Source organism: Trichoderma camerunense, assembly GCF_050948025.1.
Source record: "Trichoderma camerunense strain CBS 138272 chromosome Unknown V8C40scaffold_20, whole genome shotgun sequence".
Lineage (NCBI taxonomy): Eukaryota > Fungi > Ascomycota > Sordariomycetes > Hypocreales > Hypocreaceae > Trichoderma > Trichoderma camerunense.
In genome coordinates this window covers 335,861-356,571 of record NW_028145350.1, presented here as the reverse complement: position 1 = coordinate 356,571, position 20,711 = coordinate 335,861, and the positions used below count along the sequence as shown (strand labels likewise).

At 48.9% G+C, this 20,711-nt stretch overlaps 8 protein-coding genes across 8 annotated transcripts; 3 read left to right on the top strand and 5 right to left on the bottom strand.

The window, feature by feature from the left end:
- Positions 1–586: 586 nt before the first annotated feature.
- Positions 587–1,864, bottom strand: V8C40DRAFT_255274 (JAB1/Mov34/MPN/PAD-1 ubiquitin protease-domain-containing protein). The gene is made up of 2 exons (XM_083218014.1): positions 1,778–1,864; positions 587–1,705 (listed from the first exon to the last, which is right to left on the bottom strand). The coding sequence occupies exons 1-2, from the start codon at positions 1,803–1,805 to the stop codon at positions 684–686; spliced, it is 1,050 nt and encodes a 349-aa protein (XP_083068925.1). The 5' UTR covers positions 1,806–1,864; the 3' UTR covers positions 587–683.
- A 137-nt stretch (positions 1,865–2,001) lies between these two features.
- V8C40DRAFT_255272 (CVNH domain-containing protein) lies at positions 2,002–3,180 on the bottom strand. The gene is made up of 2 exons (XM_083218013.1): positions 2,529–3,180; positions 2,002–2,148 (listed from the first exon to the last, which is right to left on the bottom strand). Exon 1 carries the CDS (start codon positions 2,874–2,876, stop codon positions 2,568–2,570), a length of 309 nt encoding a protein of 102 aa, XP_083068924.1. The 5' UTR covers positions 2,877–3,180; the 3' UTR covers positions 2,002–2,148; positions 2,529–2,567.
- Positions 3,181–4,481: 1,301 nt separating this feature from the next.
- V8C40DRAFT_269825 (uncharacterized protein) lies at positions 4,482–5,569 on the bottom strand (the record flags this gene model as incomplete). Its single annotated transcript, XM_083220131.1, has 3 exons — positions 4,482–4,789; positions 4,854–5,484; positions 5,558–5,569. 3 exons carry the CDS (start codon positions 5,567–5,569, stop codon positions 4,482–4,484), a joined length of 951 nt encoding a protein of 316 aa, XP_083068923.1.
- Positions 5,570–11,181: 5,612 nt separating this feature from the next.
- Positions 11,182–13,611, top strand: V8C40DRAFT_283027 (dynamin family protein; the record flags this gene model as incomplete). The annotated part of the gene is made up of 3 exons (XM_083221890.1): positions 11,182–11,286; positions 11,344–11,607; positions 11,661–13,611. The coding sequence occupies 3 exons, from the start codon at positions 11,182–11,184 to the stop codon at positions 13,467–13,469; spliced, it is 2,178 nt and encodes a 725-aa protein (XP_083068922.1). The 3' UTR covers positions 13,470–13,611.
- Positions 13,612–14,146: 535 nt separating this feature from the next.
- Positions 14,147–14,465, top strand: V8C40DRAFT_269823 (uncharacterized protein; the record flags this gene model as incomplete). Its single annotated transcript, XM_083220130.1, has 2 exons — positions 14,147–14,390; positions 14,455–14,465. The coding sequence occupies 2 exons, from the start codon at positions 14,147–14,149 to the stop codon at positions 14,463–14,465; spliced, it is 255 nt and encodes an 84-aa protein (XP_083068921.1).
- Positions 14,466–15,109: 644 nt separating this feature from the next.
- Positions 15,110–16,822, bottom strand: V8C40DRAFT_255268 (uncharacterized protein). Its single transcript, XM_083218012.1, has 2 exons — positions 15,692–16,822; positions 15,110–15,629 (listed from the first exon to the last, which is right to left on the bottom strand). The coding sequence occupies exons 1-2, from the start codon at positions 16,088–16,090 to the stop codon at positions 15,411–15,413; spliced, it is 618 nt and encodes a 205-aa protein (XP_083068920.1). The 5' UTR covers positions 16,091–16,822; the 3' UTR covers positions 15,110–15,410.
- On the bottom strand, positions 15,931–16,822 carry V8C40DRAFT_255267 (uncharacterized protein). The gene has a single exon (XM_083218011.1). The coding sequence runs from the start codon at positions 16,756–16,758 to the stop codon at positions 16,549–16,551; it is 210 nt and encodes a 69-aa protein (XP_083068919.1). The 5' UTR covers positions 16,759–16,822; the 3' UTR covers positions 15,931–16,548.
- Positions 16,823–18,132: 1,310 nt separating this feature from the next.
- On the top strand, positions 18,133–19,830 carry V8C40DRAFT_277369 (uncharacterized protein; the record flags this gene model as incomplete). Its single annotated transcript, XM_083220957.1, has 1 exon — positions 18,133–19,830. One exon carries the CDS (start codon positions 18,133–18,135, stop codon positions 19,828–19,830), a length of 1,698 nt encoding a protein of 565 aa, XP_083068918.1.
- Positions 19,831–20,711: the final 881 nt, after the last annotated feature.

Below are 20,711 nucleotides of genomic sequence, written 5' to 3'. Positions count from 1 at the left end.
CAATGTAGTAGATATTGTCAATACGCAAACAGTGATCCAGTTGAAAGTCTTCATAATGAATAATTTGAGAGAGCAGAATCGCCTTGGAATCTGCAAAGGGGTTTGGGAAGAAAGAGAACAGTTTTGGTGTTGAAATGATTCACTTGACTGGCTCTGCTATATATACATACAATTATATACCCTTCTCATCTGTTTAAAGAATATAATCCGTTATTATAAATCTACCAGGACTGGAACTAAAATTCAGCCGGCGGAAAATTGCCCGCCGCCTTACTTGGTGATATTTTGTCTTTAAGTTCCATAATAAGCATGTCGATTTACCCTTGCAAATCTGTGACCACGTACTTGCACACTTTACTCTCATTTCAATCCGGTCTGATCGGAAAAGACGTCTGTACATGGGGGAGATGGTAAAAGCGGTCAGTTGATTCATAGTCGTGGGGTGTTGCCTTCGGACGAGAGTTTGACCGGCATTGAGTTGGTTACCGCCTTGTATGCACCACAACGCTACAAACAGTTCCCTGGATTTAAGTCACACAAAGTGTCATCAGTCGAGAGGATTGAATCACTCAAGCATCCCATAGTGTTTAAAAGAAAAGAAAAGATCAAAATCCCTTGTATTCTGCTCGAAAACGCCTTCTAGTTGGTCCGTTAACACGTAAACATGATATGCAGGAATGCAGCTAACTACTGGCTGTTCCGCCTGTTGCTGTTGCCTTTGGTGCTGCTGATGGAGTGCCCAAGTCATTAAACACCTTTGCCTTGATCTCCGCTGCCATCAATCCAGACAACTCCTTCATGGCAACCAAGTTTGAGTCCTGAGCAAGCTTTTCCACCGCCTTGTCAGTGCCCTTTCCACCCACCATTGCAGCCTGAGATACTCTGGATCTCATTATATTGGAGGTTGCTTCCTTGAGTTTGGAGCTGAGGTCCAGCATTTGCTTGCTACCAAAGTCGCGATTCGTCAGCAGAGGGCTCTGGCTCAGCGTCTGCACCCAGTATTTATGCCACAGGAGCTCCAGTAGATGAGAGTCTAATGTGCTCTTGAAATGGGAAACGTCGAGGCTATAGTATCGGCTAGAGTGAGCACCAAACTCGGCGGCCTTGTCCAAGGGGACTGCCTGGAATCCGTCTGATGAATATCCAGCGGCACCCTCCGGCTTGTAGTTGGCGGGATATGTGCGGAATGCGCCAATCTCGACCTTTCCGGCGCTGATGGTGCGATCGGGATCAATGACCACAGCCAAGAAGGGATCTTGGAACTGCTGCTGCAGTGCCTCCGTCTCGACATCGATGCCACTGAGCCAGCATCCGTATCCAGGATGGCTGTGATACCACCCAACGACGTTCTCTTGTCTGCCCTGTGCACGGCTGAGATCCAGATATTCGATCAAGTATTCGTTCGCTTCGTTCTGTGCGTTGACTCGAGTCTCGGTGCCTTCTACAGGCAGTCGGAAAGCATCCGTCACCACAAAGGTTTCTCCATCGATGTAGCCTTGCATCAGGCCCATGACTTCCAGCGAGCCTCCAGACCGCGCATGCATCGTCATCTTGATCAGGGCGACGGCACTGATCCTCACATACTTGAAGTAGTTTGGATCCTTGAACCACGGTTTAGCGTCGGCTATGGTTCTTTGGGCATCGGCATCGTAGTTGTAGAGTGCGTCCCGTTTGGCGTCAACCAGCTGGACATTGTTGTCCAGCTCTATTGCGCATCACACGAATGTCAGCTTATGCACACGGGATAAAAAAGGTCAAAAAGGAAGTCATCACGTACCCCATGATCGAAGAGCTGTGGCCTCCATCTTTGGCTGCCGCGCTGGTGTTTGGCAGGTGAAGATGCAGCTTAGCAGGCAGTGCAGAGGGAAGCTTCAATGTCACGGATGGTGATACTAATGGGGTGCCCCGCCCGGAGACATCGCACATGCTTTATCGATAAGCGATTCGATTTTGGTGGGGAGGTTGCCGTTCAATTTGTTTGTACCTGTGTACTCTGAATTTACCTCTAATAATCTGGCTTGATCATTGTGCCTACAGATCATCTCATATGTGTAATTTCGTGGTACTAGAATAAGAATCGAATCTTTAAGGGAATTGGAAAAGAACTAGCAAAACGTTTTGTTGCTGTCTTTACCGATCACAATGATGGTAAGCCACAAACTCCGGCAATCGCCATCACACTAACAGAAAGCTACCTCTTCTCAAAATGATGTTATTGCACACGGTGATATCCTTTGTCGATTGCACGTGCCTTATTTTACGAGGATGAGTGGGTTTGAATGCACGGCAAAGAGACCTCAAAGTAAATGGATTTGTCTTGAGAATGTCTATCCTGTGAGTGTCTACCAGTGTAGGTACAGGCGGCGAAAGTTGCTACCTGTAACAATGCGCCGAGCTACTAACACCAAGCTTTTATACATATAATCTCTTTTGTTGCGCGTTTAGCAGTGGACTCCTAGCAGATAGATATTTTTTTTTAGTGGCGTTGTATAACCGTATGAGCGTTTTAATAACTGCTTGCCATTTAGCATCCAACCACGGAAAACCTCAGAAATTGCGGCAAAGACTTACTTAAAGACAAGAACGCCATCCTCGTTAGAGACATATTGGTTCAAGTCGAGGAACTGCTCCTCTCCGAAGCTTCCATCTGACCGGTACAGCAACGTGATGATGGTTGTGCCGTCAAGTCTCCATGACACCTGATCTGCGGAATCATAGATACCATTTCCTCCGATTTCAAAAAAGCCTTCATTGTTGCCAATGTGGTTGTTGAGGTCAAGTACACTCTCAGTCCAAGAGCCGTCCGCACAGCAGACGTCAGCAATCAGACAGGAGCCTTCAAGGCGTACGTTCTGGGAAGACTCAAAGAAGGACATTTTGGAGTGTTGTGGTGTTTGCAAAGACTTGGTTAATGATACGGGAGAGTTGCAAAGGGGCAATGCTGAAGGGATTGATCTTATTTATAAGAACTTGGCTCGTGGCAGAGGCCCATGCGGGAGGACCAATCCGCCTTTGTGTAAATTCATGCTTCACCGCTCCATGCATGAAGATTAGTATAGACAAAGGGGATATCTACTGCGGAGTTACGAGGCCTCAATCCTATCGTGGATGGGCAAGGCAGAATTGACAACGCAAGCTCCACGTGTGGACACAAAGCGCCAACAAAGCCAAGCAGTTGCCAAGAAGAGGAATGTGAAAAAAGGTTATTGTACTTACCAACCGGCTTCACATGACAGTTGGCAATTCCAACGTAGAAGTGGAATACAACCACAAATCGAGCTTGGCCCGCAGTACCTATTCGCTACCACAAATCCAATATCCCGCCGTGATAGCTGTATTGTACTCATATTGATACTCTCTGCAGAATCTCCATTTCCCTGCAGCATTACCCCTCATTCGTTTGGCCATTGGCACCCTTGGCGACTCCATCCACATGGGGCTGTGTTGATGGCAAACTGGATGGTAATTCACTCAAGTTGATCCGAGTGTCAGCTCGGCTCACCGGCAAGCATCGTTCCACCATGCGATGCTTCAATGCTACCTGTCGGCACTCTGCAGCCGCAATGGAAAGCCAAACTGTGTAGAATGAGAAACCCTCAATCTCTATTAGCATATGTAGGACATGAAAGCCAGCATTTAGGTGATATTCTGCTCTCTGAAGCACTATATATATGTACTTGTGTGATATTCGGATAGCCCCACAAGCTTCAGATGCTGGATACCCGCTCTTTGTATAATTGTGACAATGGGCAACTTGCGCGACACTTCGAGTCGCGGCAGATAATTAAGCACAACTGGCATCGAGATACTCAAAGTTAGAACCTCTCTTGCACACAGGTAAAGTGAATTCTTCCCGCCATCACAATCTGATAAGATACATCAAAATTTTGGTGTTGAGTCGTGGGTGTCATTTAGCGCCCGCGTCCGTTACCCCATACTTTCTTGATCGAGTTATTGCTCCGTTAGCCTCGTCCCATAGATCCGTCCCGATCACACAAACGAATCGCTCTAAATTTTTATGATTTAAGACTACCGTGTGTAGTATATTAATACCCTTGTTGCTGCTCGCTCGATGCTCAAATTTCGCGAATCTGATACTGCCGAGATGGAGACGACCCTCATGACATCTGGACTAACGAGCGGTTCTTTGTGGGTGGGTCAGAGATTAAGAAGCAATTTTCGAAACTCGAATCATTAACAGATTTTGACATAATCGGTCAGTGCTCACGTGAAATTGAAGAGCCTGAGAATTGTAAAAAAACAAAAAGAATAGGTATGGTATAAAGTACATTGCAAATTACTTGGAGATCTCATTCAATCTTCACAAGTTGGGCCCCCAATTTGATAATCCAACGCCGTGCTCGTCACAAGAAGTTCCAAACATTCCCTACATTATTAACGTCTTCCACATATTTGTGAAATTCTCTTCATCCCCCAATCAATAAAAGAAACATTGTACCAGGGAACTGGTGTGGCCATCTTTACGACTTGAGAAGAAGAGCCGCGTGGCACTCCGTCCCGATGTTAGGGTTTTTCAGGAGGGCCAAGGACAGCGTGCCGGACTTGAGATAACAGTCTCCAGGAGCGCCGCCAGACTGAGCATTCTTTGCGAAACTCCACGAGGGAATGAAAGAGACGGCCACACAGGTACCCTTGGTGGTAGTGTTGTATGAGTTCCACGCGGCGCAAGCATCCATACAGCCGTTGAAGTCCTTGGCGAAAACAGAGTAAATGGCAGGGTTGTTCGTATCCTTGTTGCAGTACATGGTGAAATGCGGCTTGCCAAAGACTGGAGGATGAGTGGTCAGTAATTGAGTTTGTTATGTATGGTAAAAGGTATAGAAATAGCTTACATGCAGAGGTGTAAACGGTTTGATTAACACCACTCGGGTCATCGGTGCATCCGTTGTCGAGGGAGTTGAAGATCGCAGAGGTACTAGAAGGAGTAGCAGCAGCTGCAGTACCTGTACCAGTGGCACAGGCTGCGTCGGGCGGAGCTGTAGCCTGGGCATCGGCCAGAGAGGAGCTTAGAGCTGCCAGTTTGGAGTTTGCATTGTTGTAGTTATTGGTTGCAACACCAGTACCAGCTGCTAGTCCGATAACCGCAGCCGCAAGAATGCCGATGATGATGGAGAGAAGGAGGACCAGGGAGATTCCACCAACAGTCGTGGCCGTCTTCTTTTCCGGGTGAATGGACTCGGGAGAGGTGTATGCTCCGTCAGTTCTAGCATCGGTTGCTGCTGCTCCCGTCACGCCCCCTACAGCACCCGCCGGTGCGCTCTTTCCAGCCTCCGAGTACGTTCCAGTGGTGCTGTATGCGCCGGTGTTTGTGTAGCCCTCATTGTTTCCATAAGTTCCTGGAGGCTGGGATACATAAGTCGGCGCGATAGACGGCTGAGGAGACCAGACTTGTTCCGGAGGTGGGTGGCTGACATAGGCCTCGGGCAGATCGTGGCCCTCGGCGAGTTCAGGTGAATCGTCGTACTGGGCAGTCATGTTAGTCGATACACTTCACAGTAGCAGTATGAATGGATGACTTGGCATTTTACAAACGTACAGTAGGTGCCATCTTATATGAGTAAGGATATGCCCTAGACATTCAAGCAAGCCCCAAGAAAACAGGAGCTCTGCATGGGAACGGGGGTGAGCTGGGGGCCTAGCGAGCTTATGAACGATTTGGCGGCTGTTTACGGAGTAGACCTGGCATACCGTCTTGAAAAGCTGCAAGCAGTTCAATCAGGAGATGGAGGGCATGGATCTCAGAGCCTCCACCTCGAAATCCACCCTGCTCCCACATGGATTCCGTTTTGCCTCCCTCCAAACCAGAGGTTGGGGTCCCTGCTCAGCCCTACATCTTCATGACGCCGCGTCCAAGTATAGCTCTCAATGGTCTATTTTTCAAAGCAAGGCTGAGCCAGTATTCTAATCGGCTGCAAATTCAATCCATCCTCTTGGACTTCAAATCATTCCATCAAGTCAACATTTCTGGATAGCTTCTTTGATGAGAAAACATTGGAGCGGCAGAGATTTCACGCGACTCTACCAAACATCCAAGGTCTCTCGCTAGCGCTGACACTGACAACGTACGAGACCATGTAAGCTGCGCTTCTAACAAGGCGCCGCAGATTCTTCCCACCCCCGGGATTCATGTTAGTGCGGCACATAGCCTCTGGTTGGCACCGCTTGCCTGGACCGCTCCGCCGGTTATCCGCTTCTAGCACGACTATTCTGTGATTTATGGGGGGATTGTGCCTGTTTCTGGTAATTGATTAGTTGGACCCCCTGCCGGTATCACGTCGCCACCTAAGTATAGAAAGCCGGGCCACTCCAAGCCTCTTCCGAGTCGACCACTCACATGGCTGAGCAGACACAAGAACACCAAATCTGAAATGAACGTGTCACACTCCCCTCGTGGGAAAAAAAACTTGGTTAACTGCATTGGTTGGATGTATTTTCGGAATACTGTTGCGCTAGAAGGTGGTGAGGGTCAGATGCTATGAGAAATTGGTCTGAGACGTGGGTATTGATCGGCAGCACACATTAGCCCGAATTGTACTGCTCAGAAACAAGTTGTCAAGCAAGACCATGAGCTGTTTGTTTCTCTTCGTCTGATTGATAAACAACTCCAAGGTTCGCGGTCTAAAAAACGCCTCGCCAGCACCGTCGTATCTCACCAGAACGGCGCGAACGTGTACAAGTAATAATAAGGGGGTGGGTCAACAGCCCTGTAATCAATTAGCACAGGGGAAGGATAAGTGGACCTTTTCAGCCTCTTCTTCTTGTTCACCGTGAAGAGCAAATGCTATGCCGAAGGCTATTGAGAGCGGGAAAATCCATGTCGGCTAGAACGTTTGTTTCTCGCAAGCTTTGAAACTAGCCGCGCTAACTGTCGCCGTTTAGGACATGGCAGCTTTGCTGGGGAAAGGAACGGTGCCCAATGATTAGTAGGATGTAAGTGGCATTAGATAATACCATGCAAGCCATGCATGGATTTTTATTTTTATAGAGTCGCCGACTAAGATGAGCCAACCATGATTGGGCTTACAAACACCGAGTTCGGAGTTTGGCCGCGAGTCCTTTTGCATTAGATATGAAAAATGTTTTATACAAGCCCATTCGCTTCGGTTTCGAGCAGTTTTATTGTTGTCCAGCTCTTGGTACATGTATGATCGCTTTCTGCTTTCATCGGCGACACCAGGTACCATCGTGTCATCTACTGGTAAGACGGAGCTGACGCGATGATACTCTGTGGCAAGTCCTTGCTTGCCACGCGGACCCTCCTCCATCATCGATTGACATATAGAGTAGTGTTAACCGCGGATATCGCCCCTTGAGAATGGCGCTTAAACGGTGGTCCTAGGGGCTCACACCATCGATCCATCGCGTAAACAAGTCTCCATTATTGATAATGCCCTAGGGAACGAGAGCGATGACTCCGGATATGGAAGAATGTCAATCATTGGAGCAAGAGGACACCTCCCATCGATGCGTAATTTCACGTGCATATTTCCTTCATTTCTAGCTCGGTAGAGCAGCTCTGCCGAGATTCATTGAATCCTTCATTCAAAAGGTGGGTGGAGTCGCATCTGGTCTCTATCTGTGACTGCATAGCAGAGAAAACAATCCGCATTAGTGCAGGTTGATGCAGGTACTGCCCCTATCTGTAATCTCTAGTGGGAGCATTATTCAATGCCGCGATTGGGGATTAATTTCATTCTCGGATTTCAATGCTTTCAAGTGTAATACCGAGAACGCGGTTAACAAAGCTGGATGAGCCAGTAACAGGGAATGACTCAATGTGACGACCTCGTTTCCAATTTCTCGAATAAGGAACTCTGACATACTTTAGACTGTCGAGTTTCATGCAAGATGTATTAGATTGAACTCATCTTCCGCCTGCAGGTTCAGGTGGTCGCATGGTCTTGAAACAGCTAGCTAGCTAGGATAGCACCGAGAGAATTATGGAATGAATTGAACCAAAAGTTCGCTTTCGAGAAACATGAAAGAAGTAGGTGAAAGGTGGCCCGTAGATAAATCCAGGAGACGGAATGAGGGTGCGTGGGGTGGTGGTGAGGCAGATTTTGTTGTGTATTTCCCGCCCTGTATGTGATTCCATTACCACCTGCCAGGGATTAGATGATGGAATGAGAAATGATACCCTTTTTGGACGTTGACAGCAGTCAGCCAAGTATGTCTCTGTCGCGGTATAAAATACTGTAGTTCTCTATTTTCGTTCTATCGTTCTTATCGAAATCGTAGCTTGCACAAATGTCTACTCTCGACAGCTTTAATCAGCAGGCCACAATAATTCTGGCCATGATTGTGATGATACAGAGTATCGACACGCATCTGATAACGGAGTCACTATTCCCTACCTCGACTTCAAGTATGATTCTCAATATTACCTCGGTCATTCATGGGCCGATCTGGGTTTCCGGACATTGACAGGTGGGGTGCTTGACTGGGCACAGTCCTTTAACCGCAGATTCCCGACAAGAAAGGGGGTTCATGGAGAAGAGAAATCTCTAGTAAACCTCTTGATTTGGCTTGATCTTTCGTGTGGGTGTCGATCCTGATAGCGGCTTTACGGTTGCTTTGACCAGCCAATATGAGAAGCAACAGGGGACATATGCAGCAACACATTCTGGTTTAGAAAATACTGAGGGTAATGTAACAACTTCATGCTAATCTTAAAGAGAGTTCCTTCAAGGTGATTTTCAATAACCTTCATAGAGCGCAGAAAGGCGCGATTGTCTCCCAATTCGGAAAGACTGTTCAAAGGACGTGCCAGGCGAGAAGGATCCGCAACCTATGCTCTTGCAGCACTTTTGAGTCCTAGGAAGAGACCTACCCTGTGAACATCTGATAACTTGGTTACGAATTGATGAGTATGATCATGATCAAGTTGACCTGCATATATGGGATGAAATTAATAGGGGATACATATCCGCTCTAAACAGTTGCAGGATATCTAAGTTTGCTTCACGAAAATGGCGAAAACCATCATGGCTACTTGGTAATATTTGCTTTCTACGTACGAGTTATCTTACCCTTCAGTACCTAATCAATAGCCAAAACAGGAACTACACAAAACGTGTATCATACAGTTCAAGATGTAAAAATTAGCGATTACATTGACCATTCCAATGTTTGTAAATATAGACGTCTATATTGATAGAAGTAGAAGCATCATAAACATGAAATAAATCGACAGAGTCCCTTGGATGTTAGCACTAATCTGGCTTATTTCAAAAATAAGGGAGATACATGAACTATATGGTGCACCCCTTCAGAGAGCGGTGAATGAATGGTCACAACATGTATTCGCAAGACTACACCAATCATGATAGATGTACTGCAGCGTTTATTTGTATCTCAAATTTTAGTCTAAAATAAAATACAGTCATCGCGCTTCGTCAATCTGGAGATCACCAGTCTAGAACTAGATGATATAGAGATTCACTATCGCTATGATCTGCAATGACGATCTTAACCCTCTATCGCGATGACAAGACATTGTAAGCCCCTTCGATCCTGAGGAGCTTTATACCATTGTCTGCCAGCTAAAGAGACGCAGATGCGTGCATACTCAAAGACCAAAATATTTGAGATCCACCGTTGGGTGTTTCGTCTTGCAGTGCCGTATGAGATTGTCTTTCCTAGTGACTGGTTTATCATATTTCTTGCAGCTCTTTACAGTACACGCCCAGTAGACCTGGCCATATTCATGTACGGTTTCGAAGTGGCGCTTTAAGACGCTGTTGGTAACGAAGCTCTTCTTGCAAATGTCGCAACGGTGGCGAGAGGTTTTATCATGGCAAGGGCCTGCCGTTGTTTTGGCTGAGGTTGTGTCGTTGGGCTGCTGCTGGCTTTCATCCCAAGGATGAGCAGGATCCAGTATAGGAGAGTGAGGGAGATTGTGGTCGTCAAGGCAGTTATAGCCTGGGAAGATGTCTTGTTGAGCACTACATAAAACTCCTGATCCCGAATGGACACTGTCGGCGCTCTCGTTCTCTGACAAAAACGAGGGATTAGAGGGTGGTAAGGAACTTTCGCGCACGATACAAATCTCGCACGTGTCGTTGCATGACCACCCACTACAGCAGAAATACTCGAAGTTCTCTGACGAGAGCGCTGAAGGATCGTAGTCGTCCGAGGGGTAATGGGAGGTGGGTTGACATGTAGCTCTACAAGCACGCGGCTTGTTGCTTGACAGTGGTAGGCGGTTTGGGCCTCCTGCTCAACGAACAGGAGACCCGGCTCCTGTTTAAAAGAAGTGAGTTGAGAACTGTGCAGTCCTGGGCCCTTCACAATTTATACGAGCCCAGGACTGTTGATGGGAAATGAAGTATATCAATTGAGGCGGGGGAGGTTCTGTTGCCTAAAGAAACTTGAACCGCGAGATGACCTTTGGCTTTATACCTTTCGCCTAACAGTTTCCTTGTCAGGCCGCTTTAACTCAACCAGCACAGAAGTAAACTGCTGGCCTCTTGCATGCTCAATAAGACTATGCCTAATGTGTCTAATCCATCATATGGTTGTCTATATGTATTGTGGTATGGGGCTGAATGCGAGGGCAACCTCAAAACTGACCAATGTGAGGGGAGAAATGCATCATTTCAAGCCTTATCGACCTAGCCGCAGAACAAGAAAATTGTTTCGCAACTCAATAAGACTTGTTGTGTGGGGCTTGATGCAAACGCAACCTCAAAATTGGCCAATCGAGGGAGAGTGCACATGCGTGCCTCACTTGTAGGCCTCCCACAGTTGATACCAGAACCAACGGAAATGCACACGAATTCTTACATCACGACCAATCTGCTTTATTACTTTCCTTGCCGTGGTAGAAACTATTGCATAACTATGCATATGGCAGCCTGGCGACGCTCTTCAAGATATGCTAAACCTCGAAAAGAGCCAACTGAGAGCCGAGCCGTATATTAATGCGGAGGCACTGCCACGACACAGCTTTTGATTGCTCATTTGCTATTAGAGCCTCTATATCACGGACGATTCCTTCGCTTACAGTGAAGACGATGCATCTTGAAGATACACTCAATCTTGTTTTAATCTTCCTCTATTTAAACGCTGGTTTCCCTGCGAAGATAACGCCTTTCCAAACCTCATCTTCGTCAGGAAAACATCTATCATACTATCATCAATCTGCTTATAAATTCAAAAATGACAGCAACCCAGGATATCAATACTCTATCAAACCCTCCGTTGCTTGAAAAAATCGACAGGCTCCGCGATTTGAATATTGGTCAACATGTGCCTCTGCCTCAGGTAAGTCCAGAAGTCTCATATCTAGTACGATTCTACATGGGCTCACAGATGAAATAGCTTGTTGTGGTCGGAGATCAAAGCTCTGGAAAATCGTCCTTGCTAGAAAGCCTGAGCGGAATTCCGTTTCCTCAAGACCAAAGCCTCTGCACTCGTTATGCAACGCAAATCACTTCGCGACGTGATATCGGCGACTCTGTTGAAGTACGAATCATTCCTGGGCCACACGCATCGGAAGACCATAGGAAGCATGTCGAGGGATTCCACAGACAGGTGCATTCAAGCTTGGAGTTTCGGGAACAGTTTCCAGACATCTTGAAGAAGGTGAGTGAGACCCTAATGGCTATGACCAACTGCAATAGCTCAAGAAATATCAGGCCAATGAAAGGATGGGTGTACGGTCCGATATCTCAACCGGAAATGGCACTGTGTTCAGCGAGGATGTCCTCAAGATTGAGGTTTGCGGACCTAACGAGGACTATCTCACCATCATTGATGTCCCCGGAATTTTCCGCACCACTATGCAAGGAACCACCAAAGATGACATGGCCATGGTGAGAGACCTGGTCAAGAGATATATCAAAGACGGCCGCACCATCATCTTAGCAGTACTGCCGAGCAATGTCGACATTGCCACCCAAGAGATCTTGGAGCTGGCAGAAGAATACGACAAGAATGGCGAGCGTACTCTCGGTGTTCTTACCAAGCCTGATTTAGTACTCGAACCCAGTGCACAAGCTGCCGTCTGCAATCTTGTTCAGGGCAAGAGACGGCCACTCAATCTTGGCTACTTCCTTGTCCGAAATCGAGGACCGAACAGCGGCTTAGAAGGGCCTTCGGAGCTTGACAAGATTTTCCGAAAGCATCCATGGGCTGATCTTCCACGGGATCGAGTGGGTATTCTAGCCCTTAAAGACACGCTCAGGTCACTCTTGGTTGAGATCACCAAACGCGAGTTTCCTACATTGATCCAAGATGTCAGTCGCCAAATTCGAGAATGCAAGAGAGAATTAAACAGCCTTGGACCACCTCGTCAGGATGAGCGCGAGCAACGAAGTTTTCTTTGTAGCATTGCTGGGGCTTTTCAGGATTGCGCCAGGGCAGCATTAATGGCTGATTATAACGCAAACGCCGGCTTCGACGAGGATGAGCTTCGTCTCATCACACACGTGGTGAACATTACCGATATTTTCAGCGCTGATTTCCATGAGAGTGCTCATTCGCGACAGTTTGAGAAACTTGGATCGGCGGAAGAGCCCGAAGAAGTCGAGAAGCCTGATGATTGTGATGATAAAGCCGGGCCGATGGTAAACGAACTGCGAGAGCTCCTCGAGAAAGCAAGAGTTGATGATATTGCGCCAGAGGAGCTTGCTGAACTAGCTGACGTCCTTACTCCGGAGAAGATATCCATGCCCGTGCCGTGCGACAACTTTAGTGAATGGATCAATGAAGTCTACCTGAAATCCAGGGGCTTGGACCTGGGCACGTTCAACGCAAACTTCCTTACTACAGCGTTTGCAGAGCAGTCGCGCAAGTGGGGAGACATGACGAAGATCTACATGAGCAGAATCATCATCACTCTCCATCGCTTCATCGCCGCCGGAGTCCGTTCCGTCTGTTCAGAAGAGCAAGTCCGTACCAAGTTGTGGATCGCAATGATAGAGAGCTTAGGGGAACGCTACAAGAAGGCAATGGACCAGGCGAGACTGTTGGTTGAAGTCGAGCAGTGCAAGCAACCCTATACTCTTAACAAGCAGTTCGCTCAAGCGCTGTCCAAGGCTCGGGGATACCGAGTCACGGAACTGCTACGCCCCAAGGCTAGAAAGGACAGTAAGCAATTCGTAGGGACTCAGGCTATGATTAATTTGGACGACATCCCCAAGGCTGTGGAAGTTAAAAGCAATGTAGAGCAGTTGCAGGAAGAGATTCATGACATTCTTCATGCCTACTACAGCCTGGCCGCGGACCGGTTCATCGATAATGTCTTTCAGCTCGCTGTTGACTACTGTTTGTTGCGTGGCCCTTCCAGTCCTTTGAAGGTTTTCACCCAGGATTGGGTTATCAACTTAGAAGCTGAGCAACTTGAACAGATTGTTGGTGAGACCAGATCTGTTAAGAAGCGCCGTCAAGGATATACAAAGAAGATTGCGGATTTGACTAATGCCTTGAAGATCCTCAGAACTTAGCTGCGAATCGCTATTTTGGACATCATTGGGAAAATATGTCGGGAAACGATCCATAGTCTAATTTGAGAATGGGCCCAAGTTGGGGGACGTCATGTCAAGTGGTAATATACCACCATCAAATTAACGTGATCATAGATTGTGGTGAGAGAAAGAGTAAAAGAGAAGGAATATCTTTATTCCAAGATGGCATTTCATATGTAGTTTTGAACAGATATATAATCCACAGCCTGAAGTCAAGAGTACCTGCTCTTCTATTCATTTTGCTCTGTATTCCCGCTGGCCGCAAAACCTCATGGAGTCCGTGCGGAAAGCGGTTATATCAACGTTGATAAAACTGAACACTTGTTTCAACTTCTACCAGATGTCTTGCATTTGTTACTACCCACTAGAAGTAAGACATCTTGAATGAGACATCACAAGATCAAGTAGGGAGGAATGGCGGTCAACTACTTGAGGCCCAGAGGTATTAAATGGACAATACCCCATTCAATTCGGCACTCGGCTTCGATACACCTTCTCAATAACTTGACAGATAGCTGTACTTTTTGCCCTTACATAAAATGAAGTCTCCTCAAATTCTCCCCGCTCTGCCTCTATTTTTATTAGGGCTGATTACCGTGGTTCATGCACAGAGCTGCACGAGCGGCCACCTGTACTGTGGATATGCTTTGGAAAACATGGGTGAAACTACTCGAAGAATATATGCACAGATTTTTGACGTTCTAACACCATTACACACTGCAGGTTGGAGTAAAAACGACCTTATTGTCATCGTAACCAATGACCTTGATCCCAGCCAAGGCGCCATCGATCATCCAGGCCACGCTCTCTACCAGTGTCTTGATTCTGAAGAAGAAGTCTTTTATGTTGGTTATTGTAACCAGGGATGCGATGCCCAGGGTGATGGCTACGACGACATTTGTAATGGGGAGTAGAATAACCTTCTCTAATAACTGCGCTTACATTTACTGACTGACCATTATAGCACCTATATAAGCAGATGACCTATTGCGAAGCCAGATGAGACGATGATTGTCGGCCTAGGGTTCAAGTTTCAGCAGTTCGGACGAGTTTGTGATATGTTGAGAGCTACGGCTGGTAGTTGTAGTGTTATGAAAGAGAAAGTTCGCGAATTCCAAGATATTTCGCAATAAATATTTCATGAAATCATCTGATCCTACGGCAAGGCACTTGAAAAAATGAACAAAAAGCAGTGTTCTCTACTGGTTGTGGCGATTGTGTTGCCAGCGAGTAACAAGTACCGTCCTAATCTATGTCGGTTGCTACAGCTGGCTCAAGTAAACAGGGCAGAGTTGGATGATGCCCCAAAGCGGTATCTATATCCGCTGGCTCCAAGATACGCACTGCATATCATCGACATTGATCAGGCAATACGCCAGTCGCATTCATTTCTACGGGCTAGACGTCATTGGTGCGACTCAATTCACTCGCGTAGCGATGTTGATCCGATTTTTCATCGTAGACATCGACGATGGCAGATCAGAGTATACCGCACTGTAATGCAATTCAGCCATCCAGCTGGTTATCGGAGCTCGTGCTAGTCGATCCCGAAGTGTTCTATTATAAATAGCCTTCATTTACATAGTTAAAGTAAAAACATGGCTGAATTCATTAACCGTCACCGGGAGAGACTCGTTCGATTACCAAGCGCCCAGGGCGGACTTCGGCGTCGTATTTGATCAGGTACCAGATTAAATTACAAGCGGTGGTTGCGACGGAGAGACGATTGCCCGACTGATAAACAGTGCTCCATAGAGATGCGCATACTGCAGGAGGATTCGATTAATATACTGTGCCGTCTCAGAAAAGGTTGTCGTCGAACGGGTACGACCGGAGCGGTGATGAGGGGGGCAAGATGAGAGAAATGAGACGAGGGTTCACAAAGTTCAGATACGACAGAACACGTGGATATATGAATGGCTACACGAACATGATAACGAGGTCTGAGAGAGTAGAATCACACGCTTGCTTTCCGGACATGATTTGAGCAATCGAAGTAAAAAGACGGGTCGATATGGGAAAAAAAATCCAGGTCAATGTCGATTGAACGGTCCACGGAAATGTCGCGATGCCAAAGACAAGCCCCGTAAAAGAAGCGGAGCAGTATGGAGAAGGATGGCAACCTCCCCGCATTCCATGGTACGTACCATCCGGCCCAGGCCTATCACGAACAGAGATCCAGCCGTTAACAGCAGGCAAAGGGCCAAGAATGGGTACGACTTAGTACCACGATGACGGCATAATCGTGGTGGACGAACTGAAGCTAAACCGCAGCGAATGGGGCGCCCTTGATAAGACGACTTCAGAAGGTGAGACGACAACGAGGTACTGGGCTTTAGTAATAACGCTACAAAAAGACCCCTCGAGGTACGAGACGGTCCATGGCAGAATCTGTAATAAGCCGAGTCAATGATACAGGCACGGCCAAGAGCCAAGAGCCACTCAAACAGGATACGCTTTTCTATGTTGAGTTTCACGAGTACGGATGCGTCCCGGGGGCTGGCGGGCGATGCTGTGCGCCCTAACGCAAACTTTTTCGACGGCCTGCATATGAATATGAGGACTGAAAAGTTTTTCAGCTTCTCCCCTCTATTTTGCATGATAAAGAGGGTGTGAAGCCGTTGCTGATGCTGCACAACGCATGGACGTCTCACAGTGGAGGGGATGTGTCGAAGGAACCCCCCGCAAGAAATTTGCGCATGAGACAAGTCAGCCAGCGCAGCATGGCTGAGAGCACGCGGACTTGCACGTGTGTGGTTGGCTGACCCTCTGGCTGCGAGTGTGTTTGCCTGTTATTGGGCACCGGACATCTTGGGCATGGTCATGGTCATGTCCTTAGCCGTGTGATGCGCGCTCAACCGTGACTGCGCAAGTGGTCAACGGCAAGGCTGCCTTGGGATTCAGTCAGAAATATGACTCAGAATCGGAGCCTGAGTTTGATACCGTACATACGATGCTGTCTGTACGAGGGCAAATGGCAAGCAATGCAGGTCTGAAATGCTACGATATCGTTTATGCAGGGGTTAGAGTTTGGGGCCACTGGCGAGACGAAAAAGGCTCAATTTAAACTTACCTGGACATTTGCTTTCGACGTGGTCAGGTAGCTATTGATAACGCCTGTAATGGAAATAACGAGACCGACGTGTCCGAGAGCGTGGTAGGCAGCAAAATGCCTGGACGGCTCATTCATTGGCTTATCCCGGCCAGCACACTCAGATCCAAGGCAAGCCATCCGTGTCAGCCATCCAATAGCTCTATGACGCCGCATCAACCATCATATGATAACAAGGTGCTTCGAATGCACAGTGGCATCTCATGAGCCGGCCAAGGACGCCCTGCATATCCCAAGCGCTGCTTAGCTGCCCGACCGAGATGCGCAAAAGATAGTAGAAAGAAGTTGCGCTGCGCGAATCCGCTTATAATCCTGGGGCCATCCGGGGGCCAGCACATACTGGTACTAGCACGGCTCCAAAGAGGACATGCGTCGATTGCTACATGCCACAATCGACGAGCAAACGGGGCCGGGAGGAGCATCGGGAATGGGGGGCCTTTTGGGGGTCCATGGAACTTTGTTGAGGTTGAAGCATCGATGCCTCAAACTGCGGCTTTAGTGTTTGCGTATGCATTGTACCCCTGCTGGTATTTCGTGCCTTGTAAACGTACAAAGCAGGGCCGTCGCCGTCTTCTTGGTCTGCCGGTCTTGTTCCCTTCAGCTGCATGTTGCTTTTCCTGTCTGGTAGACGCAGATCATCGTGCCTCGTGCGTATCCGGTGGCCATCTCGATCGCCCTGACCCTTATCATCTGGCCCTTTCTTGATTTCAGGCGGTTGCAAACAAAGGGTCCCTGTTCAGGCCTAAAGCACGCCGTCTCGCCGCTGCGTCATTACCCCGTACCCCGTATTTTTGTTGGTGGGAAGAAATTCTTTGTCGACACGATCGGTCAACTTTGTTGAAGAAGAGAACCACTTAACAATATTTTTTTCAAACTACTCGTTCCCATCGCCTCCATTACTCTCCATTTCGCCTTCCCAAGTCCTCCGTTCTCTCACCGAGCAGAACAGCGAATAACGCATCGTCGATAAGGCGAGTCAGCTAAATCGCACACGACCGGCGGTTCCGTAGCTCGGAGTAGGTGCCACCGCAGAGGCACTGTGTTATCGACAACCAAGTCTTGGCTACCGCCCCCCGCCGCCTGCTCCCTCACGATTACAGTGTATCATTTACACTGCAAGGCACCGCCGGCCGGTTGCGGCACCAATCGCCTGCCCACCTGAAGGACGCCTGACAGTTGCACTTACCTACCTAAATCCGCCCCAGCCGTTAGCCCTAATCGCACGCCTGCCATTGGCCAGCCCGCCTCCCTGACTCTTCCCCTTCAGGCCAACTTTTCCGTCCACGCACGGGTCGGTACCACAACGGAGCACCCGCCCTGGTACAGGTACTCGCTATCAGTGGCACCCTCGCATTGCATACGCGCGACCGAGTAGCGCGGCAAGTACGCTGTACAAGGCGCAAAGTCGTCCGTGTCCGTATTCCAGAAGGCCTCGCCTGGAACACAGCGCCCGACCCTTCTGGGAACTGGCATGTCTCCACTAGAGTCTCGGGCTGTCTCCATCGTCCCCCGGCTGCTCGTGCCTACACCATGATGCTATACACTCCTCGTCCGAGGCTCCCTCCAACTCCTACTCCTGCACTCTTCCCTACCACCACCGTCTCTACAGCCTCTCGCTCCTCTGCTCGCCCTCCAGCATCAACCGACTCTCTCTCTTCGAAACCTACGATAGCGGAATCCAACATCTCCATCTCTACCGTCTCTGCCAAGTCCACCAAATCAGTCGTCACCATTCTTCCTCCACACGCGAGCAGCCCAAAGCATGCAGAGGGCCGGAATAGACCATCGTCGATTACAATCACCGTCACATCTATCCGAGCTGAATCACCTTCGCCTTCCGACATCGATGCGGAGATGGGGAAACACGGATTGTCTTCGCCAATGTCTGCTGCCTCAGACACTATGACGAGTCGGCCAACGACACCAACTAGCCCCGTCCAGATCCCAAAGCCAGGCAGCCGTAGCCGACATTTCGATGCTGTCCATCCCGTGCGACGCCATAACACCCCTCGCCGCAAGGTCCCAAACAATGTCCGCTCGCCGGAATCTCTATCACCGTCGGTGGCCGCCTTGTTGGCTGTCACTGACATCCCGCGGCCTCGACGGGCGCAGCGGAAGCCGCGTGGTCAGGACCGCTTGTTAACCGTCGATGCCATCATTGCTGATGAGAGCTCTCTCTCAGAGAAGGAACTTAGCTGGTCGCTGAGTCGCGGTAGTCCCATGGACGTGCTGATGTCTCCTCCCGACAGCCTAGACGAGGACTTCTTGGGCAGCGACTGCGGAAGCGTCCATATGGCTAGGACGCTTTCTGTTGACTCCATGCCATCTCTTGGCAACTCTTTTGGCACCGATGTGATTTCCTCTGTCGAGTCCCCTCGAAGCTTGAGCCCTCAGTCTCTGCACCGGAGAAAGGCCAGCCCCATCCGTAGGTCGCTTGGGCCTATCCGCTCTCCTCCGGACAGCATCGACGAGCACCCACTCTCTCCTGAGCCATCACGAGACGAAGATGAGCTGGACTCGCTGAATCTTCCAAGTCCCGAGGACGACCAAACAACTTCATACCAGTTCATCCAGTTCAAGCCGCTCCGGGCAGTCTTCAAGTCCAATCTTACAGCATCACTACGAGCGCTGCGATCAGCAGCCAAATCCTTCTCAAGCATCAACTTTCCATCTATTCCGCCCGATGATCTCATTACCCGCTCTATTCTCACCATGGACCCCAAGGTGCCCTACGCTGATGAGCGTCGACCACCCGTCACGGAGGAAATACCATCTGCCGAACTACGCCGGTACCTGAATCCAACCACCAGGCTGTCGCGTGAGACGCAGTCTCGACCTTTACAACAACCCGGCACTTTTGCCGCATCCATTCAAATGCAAACCTACAAAATTCAGCGCACACGACCCACAGACGCCGCGGCGCGCAATGCGTACCCATCCACCTCACCGCTATCTCCATCGACTCCCGCGAGCCAGCCTGCAGTAACGCCGGCCCAAGATTCAGTCACTCCGCTTCCTGCTATGCGACAGCGAGAGATGCGAGAAAATCCCGACTTCATTCGCATTGCCGTCATGGAAATGATTATGCGCCGGCGAGGCAAACTGGACAATAGCAAGCCTGGACGTGCGCGCTGGGCACTGCCACCCAGGAAGACATCGACTAAACCCTATGAGATTGGAGCCGATGGTGTTCCAGAGCGATGGATTCCTCTGCCAATTGCTGACTAGTGGGATTCGCCGGAATCTGGACTCGTGGACGGACACACATATTGCGCGCCGAGGCAAAGCTCATAAGGCCGAAACGCGATTTGCCATGATTCTATTGGCTGCCGACCACGACCAACACATCGGCGAACGCTGGCTTGGTGATCCGAGACAGACCCTGATTTTCCCTCTCAGCTCTTCTGTTACCAAAGCCGACGATTTGGTCCACCGCACAGAATTACTGTGGGCCCGTGTCAAAATCACCAGGGAATAGCATGATTTGACTTGCCAATGGCGAGCCGCTCACTGTTGGCTAGGGTGGCGATAAGACTCCAGTGACACATGGCAGATTCGGCACTGGGATGGAGTTGAACACCCTTGTCTCCACATGGAAGGGTTTTGGAAGGCTCCGAGCCCTGGAGAGCCACGGAACACGAGTCGGACAACACCCACCTGCGGCAACATGTCACGAACTATACCGAGAAGAAAACGTCAACATGCGTTTCGGGCCGCTGTTATTACTTAACAGGTACCGGCTGTGGACATTGGCCGATAGGGCAGCAACCTATCCGGACAGCTGGCATGCTTTGACTGGGTGAAACATAACATTGAAAAATTTTCAGCATTCGCGACACGGCCCAAAGCAATGCATGCGCGTTTGAAAAAATTTTCCTCCTCGGCAAACGACCTGGGAATAGCCTTGTTGCGGGACGCTGCAGATGGCTTCACTGGCATTTCGATTTCATAATATGTTGCGAATTTTTGGGCGACAAACAAAAGGTCAATCTTATGGGAGCAAACCATTACTCAATTCGGAAGGCCGAGAGATGACGCAGCGGCCAAAAATCTCCGAAACGGCAGCCGATTGCTTTTGTTATCAACCTGCTTCTTCCGCTCTACTGCAC

What these genes read in the sequence shown, in the direction of transcription:
- V8C40DRAFT_255274 (XM_083218014.1), bottom strand. Translation starts at nt 1,805, where the DNA reads ATGGAGGCCACAGCTCTTCGATCATGGG. An exon ending in CACAGCTCTTCGATCATGGG is followed by an intron (nt 1,706 to 1,777) that starts GTACGTGATGAC and finishes GATGCGCAATAG; the next exon opens with AGCTGGACAACAATGTCCAG.
- V8C40DRAFT_255272 (XM_083218013.1), bottom strand. Translation starts at nt 2,876, where the DNA reads ATGTCCTTCTTTGAGTCTTCCCAGAACGTACGCCTTGAAGGCTCCTGT.
- V8C40DRAFT_255268 (XM_083218012.1), bottom strand. Translation starts at nt 16,090, where the DNA reads ATGCAAAATAGAGGGGAGAAGCTGAAAAACTTTTCAGTCCTCATATTC. An exon ending in AGTCGTACCCATTCTTGGCC is followed by an intron (nt 15,630 to 15,691) that starts CTTTGCCTGCTG and finishes GATGGTACGTAC; the next exon opens with CATGGAATGCGGGGAGGTTG.
- V8C40DRAFT_255267 (XM_083218011.1), bottom strand. Translation starts at nt 16,758, where the DNA reads ATGCGGCGTCATAGAGCTATTGGATGGCTGACACGGATGGCTTGCCTT.